Source organism: Natrix helvetica, assembly GCF_964273705.1.
Source record: "Natrix helvetica genome assembly, chromosome: 1".
NCBI classification, from domain to species: Eukaryota; Metazoa; Chordata; class Lepidosauria; order Squamata; family Natricidae; genus Natrix; species Natrix helvetica.
Window position 1 is genome coordinate 341,361,893 of NC_138548.1, and position 12,645 is coordinate 341,374,537.

Here is a 12,645-nt window from a genome sequence, read left to right on the forward strand (position 1 = left end):
AACTTGTCTACAAAAGGGGATAACACCCCTGGTATTCTCCAAATATTTAGCCTATCATCCTCATATCCCCAGGCCATACTGGCTAGGAGTGACAATATGTTCCAAATCAAGTGGAAATCATCAAATTGCATACCTCTCTTTGACTTGTCTCAGTGTTTCTCAGATAAGCAACTTTCAGATGTGTGGACTTCTATTTCATAGGATTCCCCCAAGTTGGCTCCATGCAAAACACTGATTTACCCAATAGTTTTCTAGTTTAATTTTTTTTAAAAAAATTGACTTATAAAATATTGTAAAATACAAAATACAAAAGTAGATAGAAAAGCAATAGGGGGAAAGAGAAGCGAGGAAAAATAAGAAAGAAAAGAAGCATTGACTTGTGACTCTGTTACAGTAAAATAAGGCATTAACATCAAATCACAACCTTTTGCTTTTTCATAATAATATGAGCAAGTTATTTCTGTAAAGATCTATCAATCCACTTGGTAAAACCCACAATCAAAGTTTCATTCTTTCCCACATCAAGCAGGAAGTTCAGAAGGGGTCTCCATGTGGAAACAAAAGTACTTATGTTCTTTTCTTTAATCAAAGTAGTCAATTTTACCATTTCAGCCAACTCCATCAACTTCTGCAACCATTTATCCATATAATAAGAATCAAAGTGTCCTTCCATTTTTGTGCATACAATAGTTTTCTGAACACAGATACACCATTCCCTATTTTTCACTTGACAATGCAAAGTACAAACGGAGACCTTTTGAAAGACAAAACATATACAAAGCAACCAGAAAAAGATTTCTATCATTAAACCGATACAAATTGTCTCCAGTTCATATCTACATATTCAGTGAGTGTGTATACACCAGTGTGTTTGAAGAGCTCCAACATGAAGTACTGTTCTTTTGGCAGTAGTACAGTAGTACATTTATAAGCATCAGGGAGAGAGAGAGTACTTAAGACATCTAGGTTGAAAAGGGAAGTGTGGGAGGGGACAACTGAAGTTTGTGGTATTTAAAGCCTGACACAATTATTGTGTCAAAAGTGGAACAGAAGGTTCTAGCAATTGTATAACAAAGCAAAGATTATAATATTTGCTCATATTTTATGCCACCCAAACCCATTACAAGATGAACAGATTAATTCTTCTGGAAAGTAGATTACCGGTATATTGCTCTGTTTTTTTCATTATAGGGATTAAAAGCCAATTCAGTAAAATAATGGGAAGATCAGTGGAGGCTCACTGGGAAAATTCAGATGGCAGGCAAGGGCAGTGGAATATGCCTTGTTATGACAGGGATGGCAGTGGCCAATAGGAATCAGCGTGAATGTATTTTCCTTAGTTTCCTTAGCCATTTGAAGATGTATGGACTACAATTTCCAGAATTCCCTAGTCATGACTGGATGGAGAATTCTGGGAGTTGAAGTCCACGCATTTCCCAGTAGTGCTAAGGTTGAGAAACACTACCTTAGTCTCTGTATGCAAAGCAGCTGGGCCCTTTGGCTGTATTTTTTGGGAGGATTTAAATCTTTTCTGAAAAGTCTTTTCAGGCGCTCCGCTCCGCTGAGGAAACATCTCCGTTCCCAGCCGAGCTGGTGGAGCGCAGGCAGGCGTCGTTGCTTCGCCAGGGGCGGGGCAAGACTGTACTTCCGGTTTCAGCGCCGGAAGGGAGCGCGAGAGCCAGGTGGAGCGCTGAAAGGGAGCGCGCAAGCCAGGTGGAGCGCTGAAAGGGAGCGCGCAAGCCAGGTGGAGCGCTGAAAGGGAGCGCGCGCGATCCGGTGCGATCCAGCAGGAACCCACCACTGGTGCAATGACAATAAAGTAAACTAAACTAAACTAACTAAACCTGCAAGCATAATTGTGGACTTAATTATGATCAAAGACTACATGTAGATGGCCTTACAAAGGAGGATATGTTTTCTCTCTTTGACCCAAGCCTGCCTCATCCCCTTCTGAGCATAAAAATTACAGAAAAAATGAATAACGAATTAGGGTTAATCCCTTCAGAGTGTAGCAGGAACATCGATCTGCCTATGTAAGAGTGGATGTCAAAAATTGTAAAAAGATGACAGCCACAACTGTGTCATCAAAGCCCTGCACATTTTTTCAACAACAAATATAGAAACGGGTGTAGCTTCAATATCTTAATTTTTTTAAAATAGCCCCCCTCTCCCAGATGTCTCCAGGGCTGGGCTTCAAAAATGTTAGCAAGGGGTTGTCTGCCCGGTTGATGGCCATGGTGGACGTGGCCCAGTTAGCCTCCTGCACATGGCAGGGGGAGGGCGGGCGTTTTTGCCCTCTCCGGGCTCTGGATGCTTTCCTCAAGTCTCCAGGAGGTTGAAAATGGCCTCCCCAGGCTCCGGAAGCCCTGGGGAGTTTCTGGCCTTCCCGAACTTCCGGTAGGCCTGTTTTTTGCCCTCCCCAAGCCTCCGCGCAGGCCCTGCACTTACCTGCATCCAAAATGGACCGCATGGGGACTCCTGGGAGGGGTGGGCAGGGTCAGCCAGGAGTGGGATTTGGGGGTTCTCCAAACTGCAGAGAATCTTAGCTAGAGGTTCTCCCGAACCCCCGTGAACCCCCAGCAGCCCACCCTGGATCATGTCCCCGAAAACACGCTGCAATCATTCCAAATAGTAAAGGTATCATCCAGTGAGCCATATGTCTCCAATCCTGGTAACATTCTGAAAGGTATCAAAAATATGGCTATTTTCCCAGGCTTTGGGCTAGGGCACAAGGTAAAGCCTGTAACGTTTTGTTCGGTTTTATAGTCTTTCTTTTTCTTGTTCCTGTTTTTGTAGAACATGAAGGGCCTAGACAGAGTCTTTGGGAATAAGGCATTCTTCCAATGTATGCAAAAGAAATAACGAAATGCTTAGTTTGTTCAATCTGATAGTGAAACAGTTCAGCCCAACACTTCACTCTGGGGAAGTCCATTGGGCTGACAGTTTGTTGTTCATGTTTCCAGGGAATAAGGAAACTAAAATAAGTCATCTCCATCTGAGTTTTAAAGTGATTTTATTTTAAAATAAATAAATAAATGAAAGATCACTTGGCATGTCCTAAAAACAAACTCTGACTCAAGCAAATAGAACTTGTTTTCAGCTATGCTTTTGGGTCTCAGAAATGCTCCAGAAGCATTCTCAAGAAATAAGAAGGGGGAATTTGGTTTGAAAAGAGTTTCCAGAAGAAATAGTCTAGGATTAAAAGGATTACCCTGGAAAGTGGCAAGCGTACCAATTTGTTTTCTCATAAATGAATGTTTTGTGACTATCCACACCCATTTCTCTTGCCATTTTATGAGAGTATCTATGACATTAATAAGTTACCCTTTGACAACTTATGTACTGTATTTTTCAGAATATAAGACGCACCTTTTTCCCTTAAAAAAGAGGGTGAAAATCTGAGTGCGTCTTATACACTGAATACAGCATTTTTGGCCTCTGGAAACCACGCACCTTTGCAAAGATGGCTTTTAGGAGGCTTCTAGAGTGCTCCTGGGGGATGGGGAGGGCAGAAATGAGCAAAAAATGGGCCATTTTTTGTTTGTTTTTGCCCTCCCCCAGCCTCCAGGAGCACTCTAGAAGCCTCCTAAAGGCTATGCATATCCATTTTTTGACAGAAAAACAGACCATTTTTTTGCTCATTTTTGGGGAGGCCCAGCCCCCAGGAGCACTCTACAAGCCTCCTAAAGGCTATGCATGCCCTTTTTTTTTTGACAAAAAATGGGCCTGTTTTTGTGAAAAACAGGCCATTTTGGGGAGGACTGCAGAGTGCAAAAACTTTTTTTTTTAAATTTGCCTCTTCAAAATCTTGGTGCGTCTTATACTCTGAAAAATATGGTATTTAGTATTGATTATTCTTATTCTTATTCGTTTCTTCTGAGAGGACTACAGCATTGTCCTCTTGAATCAATCATCTGCATCTGCAGGAATTCGGCTCTAGGTGGCAGTGTTCTTAATGTGTTTCATAGGGTCATTTGTCTGTAAAGGGCAATAAAGTACAGATAGTCCTGGAGATACGACCACAATTGAGGCAAAAAAATTATGTGGCTAAGCGAAACAGTTGTTAGCTGAATTTTGCCCCGTTTTACGATTTTTCTTGCCACAATTGTTAAGTGTATCACTAGTGATGTTAAGTTAGAAACATGGTTGTGAATTTGGCTTCCCCATTTGCTTGTCAGAAGGTCACAAATGGTGATCTCATGCAACCGTCATAAATACAAGTCAGTTGCCAAGCACCCGAGTTTCGATCACGTGACTACAGAGATGCTGCAACGATTGCAAATGTGAAAAACAGGCAAAAGTCTTTTTTTTTCAGTGCCGTTGTAACTTCAGTCACTAAATGAATGTCTGTAAGTCAAGGGTTACCTGTAGAACATCAAAGAAACAGAGGATCAATATACCTGTGTCAATTCTTCCTCTTTGCCCAAAAGTCTCCTTAAATGAGCAAAATAGTTAATTTGAATTATGAAGCCAGAAAGCAGGGAATTCTCAGCGCTAGTGTGCCTCTGGAACTTGCTTTCCTTTCTCCCTCTTCAAGGAAACTTTGTTTGTTTGTTTTATTCCATTTCTATAGCCACTCAAGCCAAGTGATTCTGTGCAGCTTACAATTCCAGAACAATTCAAGCAATTGAAAAGACCTTAAAACAATAAAAAAACATCCCCAAAATAAATAAAAGAAAACTTTTCCCACGCAGACCAAGTATCTAGTCTGTCCTCCAACCAAAGACAAAATGGCTGGTACAGTGGAGGTACAGGGCCCACTCACTGCGCAGGGAAGGAGCTAACTTGCCAAGACAGCTGGAGCTGAGCAAATCACTCTCAATGACTCATCATCTCTAAATTCTTCCGCGATACATCCTAAATTGTCCTTATGGAAAGTTTTGTGTCAGGATAAAGGAAACACCACTCCCACAGATGGTTCTATGCCACCTCAGCAGAGGTCTGTGGCAGAGATCTCTCAAAAACATTTAGTAACGCAGACATTATGGCAAGCAGGATGTGAGGATGAGATCCTGATAAAAGGCGGAGATTGTGTCCAAAGCCCTTTTCATTTGTAAATAAAGGCTGTGCAAACCATCTGAAGGAACCTTCTGCAAACCAGCAACCACATCCTTCCAAACTTGCTGAGGTAGCCGTATCAGTCTAGAGTTCAGTGTCACCATAGTGAGATGTTTTCCTAACCTTCGGAGATACAAGTGCATACCCTGAAGACACTTCCATCAAAACCAAGCCATGCGGAGACTTCACAAGACATGGCCCCCTTGATGCTCTTGAGGAGCTAATTTCATGAAGTGCTCTGCACCACAGTGATTTGAGTATTTCTAGCTTTTATCATTATCGCATTTTGCTGGCCAAGCAGTTGCCTCAAGGGAGCACCAAAGCAAGGCATGAAGGTGAGAGGCCCACACCTTTGGAGATCCTCCATTCTGGATCTACTGATGGTCTCCCTTCATATATTGGCTGGTTACCATTCAGTAATACGATGACAAGCTCCTTACCTCCACCAGCCACTGCATTTACTCTATTTATCCTCTTGATGAGAAAGCAGTAATTACAGGTTCTACTAGCTGGGGTACTTTTGCTGGCATTCATGCACTGCCTGTTCCAGGCTCTTGTGGATGCACTCTGCCTGTCTCCTGAAGCTGTTCTTCTGCTTATGTCCTACCCTGGGGCCAGCCAAGGCCAGCAGGAAGCTGAAGAGCTGAGAGGGCAGAGGATAGACAGGCACTGAACAGAAGAGGTCAGGGATCTCATTGACTGGAAGAAGCTCCTCAAAGCAGCCAACAATGTATGTGGCCCTGGCCTCACCAGCCAGGAAATCAGGGAGGACGCAGTTGAGGGAAGCCAAGAAAGTGCTGTCTGGTTTGAAGGTGGACCGAGGGAAGTTCTGTTTCCAGCCCAGCCATTCTGCACAACTGGCCACGGCACCATGGGAAAACAGCAGCACAATAACTCCGCCTTCTTGAAGGACCAAGCGTCGCTGTGCATGGAACCACTGCATGGGCCCCAGAGATCCCAGCTCCCCACGGCTCCACAACTCCAGGGATACAGAGACTTTCAGCTGAGTCAGCGCATCTGCCAGGATGCCCACCACACGCTCATAGCCTTCATGATCTGGAGAGTAGAGAATGAGGACCTGTTGTCCCTCAAGCATTCCTGCAGAGAGAGAGAGAGAGATGAGATGTTCCATAAACAATAACAAGTTTTCCTACCCCACATCTCTCTTCTTTGCAAGTGGTTCACAAGTGGCTCTCTCGTGTTTAGATGCATCTTTGCAAATTCTATATGCTGAAGATCAAATTTTTCATCTTCTCTGAAATGGTAGAGGGCCGTGATGGCGAACCTATGGCATGCAGAGATGACACACAGAGCCCCTTCTGTGGACACATTGCACTGTTCACAGTTGCTCTTCCAGGTTCCGTTGCACGAATACGCACCGGACAGCTTTTAATCTTTCCTAAAATATCTCATTTTCTTAGGAGAGGGGCGGGCGCTAACTTCCTACAGTTCCACCACAATAAATTGCAATTCTGTATAGAAATGAAAGGCTGAGAAAAGATACAGAACATTTTTTTGGGGGGGGGTTGGGGTTCAAGAGTGTGATGACAGGAGATTTCCTCAAAGAAGAGTTATTGGCATAGTTTATCTTCCAAATGCCACAACAGCCTCTGTTGCCTTTACCTCTGGAACTGTAATCTTCTTTCAGGATCTTGAACCAGCCTGTAAACAGAGAAAAACATTTATGGGGTGGTGGAAGCCCACTAGCTGCCAGGTCAAGTGTGTCCTGTGGATGAATTCTGAATTGGAATAACGAAGTGTGACTTCTGTAGCAAATGGACAAATCCACACACACCGAGGCTTGGCAGGGCAGATCCTTCCCTTCTTCTCTTTCAACTGGACAACAAATAAACATATCCCAAGGGTGGGTCTGAGTAAACGGACGGGGAAAAGCCACCATGACCTCAAATGCAAATGCACAGATGGGGGATGATCCATAGCTCCTCTACCATATTGAGCTTAAATTTGAATGAGTTGAGTGAGGATGAAAGAATAATTACGTAGCAATGAAGTCTGTGAACTCCATTCAGAGCAGAAATCAAAGGCTAAAGAGAACAAAGGCTCTGGTCTTGTGTGATTTGGTCTTTCTTGTGGGAATCTGGCCTCTAGAAGAGAGAAAAGATCCACCAGTGTAGGATGTTAAAACCCACCCCTCTCCTAGAAAAATGAAATATCCTGGGAAATATTGAAAAAAAACCCAGAATATTATATTCCCCTGGATAAGAAATGGAGAAACATGTTTTTAGGCAGGAAACAGACTCACTCTTAATAGCCCCTACCTTTGTCAATGGACCATTAAAAGGCCTGAGTCAGTCTATTCTACATAGCAGAGATCTCCCCCTTCAGCTCCAGGGTGATGGGATTAAGGCATGATAGTATTAGCCCTTTACCCATCTCACCACAGGGCACCTGGGAAGAAGCAATGCTCAACCAAACCTGGACTCAAAACGCAGCCTAGAGAGTTGCCCCTGCATGGCCCCATGGGAGTCTGACAACCAATCAGAATACAAGATCAAGACCAAAGCTCAGAGAGGGCATAAAGCCAGGAACTTTCAGCATCTCTGTCTTTTCTTTTCTTCTTCACACTACATCTTGAAGCATGTGATCACCTTTTCCCCCAGGACCTCAAACCATGTGATCCAATCCACCATTAAACCATCTTTCCAAGCATCCACCATGGTTCCAGTGTCTTTTCCCCCACTTGGAACTGAACCCAGAAGGGCATTTCTTCCAACACCAGAATAAAAACTAAGAGGTGTTCTTTCTCTTGTTCTTTCTCTTCTGCCTTAATATTCTTTGGGGGCAAAGGTGGAAGGGTCATATGAAAAGAATCAGATCACCCAGGGGGTGGGGGTGGGGAACCAAGGGGAAAGAACATGTGGAACAAAGAAATGTTGCTGTAATAAATGAGTGAGGTGGAGACTGTTAGTGTACCCAAATCAAAATATCAGAACCCATAAAGCACATTTTTGATGCCTTCAAGTCATTGTGGACTCCTGGCGGATGCCTGGACAAGTCTCTGCAGTTTTTCTCAGCAAGATTTCACCAAGTGGTTTGCCCTTGCCGCCTTCTTTCCAGGGGTTGAGAGAGGGGGACTGGCCCAAGGTCATCCAGCGGACTTTGTGGCTAAGGTGAGACTAGAACTCACCATCTCCTGCTTTCTAGCCCGATGCCTTAACCACTACACCAAACTGGCTCTCTCTGCATATATTTACCCAACTAAAAATTAAAATTGATGCATATGCAGCCGGTGCTACTTCTCACGATTGCTTGATGGGATTTGAGTAGCGTTATTTCTCAACACAGGCTGGCAAATAATTTTAATTTCACAGACCCCTGAGAAAGTCACACTGTGCTTTCCAGGATAGTAATGGCGAACCTTTTCGGCTCCAAGTGCCCAAACCGGAATGCGCAAGTGTGCACCTGCGCACACATGCCCCAGAAACTTGGAGACCAGTTGGCCGGTGCGCATGCATATGCTGGCCAGCTGGTCTTCGGATGTGCTGGAGCCCCATAAACTTGAAGACCACCTGGCAAGCTGGTCTTTGCATGTGACGGAGTGCTGGAAACCCAAAGGTGGCCAGGGCGCAGCTGGTCTTCGGATGTCCAGGGCTGCGACACGTGCAAAGATCAGCTGGCCAGCATGCATGCCTGGGCTGGAAACCAGAAGAGCAGCCGGTGACAGAGTGCATGCCCACAGAGAGGGCTCTGCGTTCCCCCTCTGGCATGTGTGCCATAGGTTCGCCCTCACGGTTCTAGGATCTTTGAACCAAAGCAAATCTTTGCACTTGGCTTAATTGCCAAATAGCAGGCAGTGCAATTGCTTGGGCTGAAACCCAAGACATTCCAGAGAGTAGAAAAACATTAATGGAAATAATAGTACAGTGCAAAGTCCTAAGTTAAGGAAGGCAAATGAATTAGAAATGTGGCAGGATTGTTAGCCAAGGCTAGGATGAAAGGGGTCATGAAGAGAGCAAGGGAAGAAGTAGCCGAGGCAATACTTATGGAATATGGCAGCATAGGACCAGATTTGGGGTTTGAGAAACAAGGAAGGGTACCTTTTACTGCTTCTTTCTTGAACAGGAACATGAGCAGAACAGAGCAGCTACCTAGGAGAGTGACCAACCAGATCAGCACCCAATAGGTCCTGGGATCTGCATCAAAGTACAGAGAGCAGGAATTAAATACATGTGTCCCAGCCCACCTCTTTCTCTTCCTGTCATTTCCCCATTGGCTAAGGCTGAAGGCAAAGTCTTGGGCAGATAGTCCTGGCTTCACTTTAAGGTAGACTTCTTGGGCGTCTAGGACCTAAGGAGAGTTGCCATCTTTAACTCTTGACGGGGTCTCATTTTTCCAAAACAATTTTTGGGAGTCTTCTTTAGAGGGGTAGCTCCAGTTAGGGGAGAAGTGGCAGCTGTGGCTTTTGCACACATTTATTTTGTGTGTCCTTTGGATCCATTCCTGGATCAGGAGGCCCAGCTCATAGTCACTGATTTCTTAGTCACTTCCTGACGAAAAACTGCAACACACTCTATATGTGGGGCTGTTGTTAGAGATTGCCCAGAGGTTTCAGCTGGTCCAGAACACAGTTTTGGAAACCTTGTACATGCAGTTTAAGATGCTCATGTTTCACCCCTGTTGGCTCCCAGTTTCCTTCTAGATGCAATTCAAGTGTTTTCACATTTAAAGCCCTGCATGGCATGGGACAAGGTTGTTTGAGATATCACCTCTCCCCAAGGGAGATTGTCCCACCAAATCAGATAGTGTGAGTGAGTTTCAGGTCTTCTCCATTAAACAGTGTTATTTGATAGGACCTAGGACAGCAATGGCGAACCTTTTTTGGCTCACGTGCTATAAGGGGGGAGCGCAGGGGGGTTGTGCATGGGCGTGCCGCACCCATAATGCATCATGTGACCCCCCAGTGCGCATGTGCGCATGAGAGGCGCGACCCCCCATTTTTTGCACGCTTTTTCCACCCTCCCCAGGCTCCAGAGGCTTTATAGGAGCCTGGGGAGGGCGAAAGAAGTCTCCCCCGCCCTCCTGGAGGCCCTCCAGAGGCTTCAGGGACCTTCAGGAGGCTTCCCTGAAGCCTCCAGAGGACTAAAAATGACCCTACGAGCAAACCGGAACCGGAAGTCTGTTCCCGAACTTCCGGTGTGCCCATAGGGCCGTTTCTTGCGCTCCGGAGGCTTCAGGGAAGCTCCTGAAGCCTCCACAGGGCCTCCGGTGGGGGGAGACTCTTTTCGCCCTCCCCAAGCTTCTATAAAGCCTCTGGAGCCTGGGGAAGGCGAAAAATGGCTTTAAAAAATGCTGAACTCAGGAGGCCAACGTGCGCATGTGCGCTGGCCAGCTGACAGGGCAATGCTTCATGTGCCCTGACAAATGGCTCTGTGTGCCACCTGGGCACGCGTGCCATAGGTTCGCCATCCCGGACCTAGGATAGAGGCCTTCTCAGTAGCAGCATCTGCTCCAGGGAACAGCCTCCCCACAAAATCCAGAGGGCCTCTGCCCTCCTAGCTTTGTGGAAAACAGTGGAGTCTGTCTCTTCCCCCCAGGCAGAAGTCAGGATGGGATATGAGCCAGTAGTAGGATTATTATTTTTTACTACTGGTTCTGTGGGTGTGGCTTGGTGGGCGTAGTATGGCTTAGTGGGCATGGGCATGGCAGGGGAAGGTTACTGCAAAATCTCCATTTCCTCCCGATCAGCTGGGACTCGGGAGGCAGAGAATAGATGGGGGGGGCAGGGACAGCCAGAGGTGGTATTTACCAGTTCTACAAACTACTCAAAATTTCCGCTACCGTTTCTCCAGAACTGGTCAGAACCTGCTGAATACCACCTTTGAGTTGAGCCCAGCGTATACCAAGCAATCCATTTTCAATGTAACTGCTACTCCAGTTTTTTTTGATGTGGTGGGTTTCTAAGTAACATTCCTAGTCTCAAACACAAGACACTCACAATGATCCACTGAACATGCCCAGAGTATAGTAGCATTGGTCCCTTCTTCTTGCCAGACCTGTAGAAAACAATAAAGAACAACTATCTAGTAAAAATATTCACCTGTCCACATAAGACAAAGTCATAAGGCAAGATTTAAGGGAAGTCTCTTTAACGTTCACCTGGACTAAATACAGAATCCTAGAAGCTACAGGAACACTGTCCAAGTTACTAAAAGAATACTTTTAAGAAAATTTCCAAATCTCTCCCTGGCTGGGCTGAGGGGCCTATATATGAGCCAGGGCTCTCCAAATCTGCTAATTTTAAGATGTGTGGACTTCAACTCTCAGAATTCCCTTGCCTCACCATGGCTGGCTGAAGAATTCTGGGAGCGAAGTCCACACTTCTTCCACTTCAGCAAGTGGATTGAAATGACTGCCAATGTGTTGTGTACCTCACGTTTTGATGGAGAATCCATCTGAAAATCTTTATCTGTCCACCAAGGATTCATCAAGTATGTACTTTGTACTGTTCATTTCAGTGACGTGCGGTGAGGTTTATGACTGGTGAGGCACTGACACAGTGCTGGGTTTCAAATATTTTTAGACTTGTGGACTTCAACTCCCAGAATTCCACAGGCAGGCATGCTCAGTTCCAATTTAAAGCGACAGCATTTGTTTTTCTCCTTTGCTCCTTCTTTCTTTTTCTTTTTCTTCTCCTTCCCCTCCTTCCTCCCTCTCTCCCTTCCTCCCCCTCTCTCAAACACACACACACACACACACACACACACACAAGTTGGATTGGACTATCTCTCCTACCCCTTCCCTCTCTCACTCACTCTCAAACAAACCCCCCCACACACAAAAGTTGGATTGGATATCTTTTCCAGTGGCTCGCTTGTGCTCACCCTCCCCAAGTGTAGTTTGATTGCAGGCGGAGCCACGTTGCCTTTTCAAACTTGTAATCAGTGAAGCTGGGCTAGATTTTTATATAGTTTTATCCAGCTGTGTGTGTGTGAGAGAGAAATGAATGGGGGCCTGGGGAGGAAGTCACTACACTTGGGGAGTGAGAGCACCAGTGAGGAGACCACAGGAGGAGGCAGGAAGCCAGGCAAAGAGCCATGCTTTAGCACACACACTGGCCCCACAACGTGGCTCTGCCTGCAATCAAACTACTCTTGGGGAGGGAGAGCACAAGCGAGCCAGGGTCCTTCCCTCCAGCCTTTGCCCAAAGCCCTGCACAGCACCAGGAGGATGAAGTTTGAATTCCTCCCCCTCCCTCCAACCCACACGTACCTTTTCCAGCTTTTTTAACAGTTAAGCAGAGTCATCCACGGTGAGGCAGTAACTAGCTCAGCTTTTTCCTTTTACTTTTTTTTCCATGATGAGAGTGGTGAGGCTGTGCCTCACTTGCCTCACCTGACTGCACGTCACTGGTTCATTTCCTCCTTCTAGATCACAGCATCCCACTACCTTGTCTTCCAGCCCTTCTTTACTACTCACCTGTGTGCACTTCCCTAACTGCATTCTGCTCTTCAAGTCTTCCTCCAACGTTCTTCTTCTCTGCAAAGAAGGAAAGGGGGGGGGGGATGAAAGGAGTACTGGATTGCCCACTCACAGAGGAGAGGAGGAGGAGAAAGGCTGGAGAAAGGC

The 12,645-nt window shown here is 45.7% G+C and overlaps 1 protein-coding gene across 2 annotated transcripts in view; it reads right to left on the reverse strand.

The window, feature by feature from the left end:
• Positions 1 to 2,996: 2,996 nt before the first annotated feature.
• The window catches only part of IL17RC (interleukin 17 receptor C), a 52,714-nt gene continuing 43,065 nt past the window's right edge, over positions 2,997 to 12,645 (reverse strand). The window contains exons 15-19 of one of the 2 annotated variants that reach the window (XM_081947494.1): positions 12,496 to 12,555; positions 11,015 to 11,072; positions 9,117 to 9,212; positions 6,682 to 6,720; positions 2,997 to 6,156 (exon numbers count right to left, since the gene is read on the reverse strand). In XM_081947494.1, the coding sequence (XP_081803620.1) occupies positions 5,564 to 6,156; positions 6,682 to 6,720; positions 9,117 to 9,212; positions 11,015 to 11,072; positions 12,496 to 12,555 (846 nt within the window). In that variant the 3' untranslated portion in view covers positions 2,997 to 5,563. The remainder of the gene's footprint in view (positions 6,157 to 6,681; positions 6,721 to 9,116; positions 9,213 to 11,014; positions 11,073 to 12,495; positions 12,556 to 12,645) is intronic. The other variant, XM_081947495.1, reaches the window with a different exon arrangement.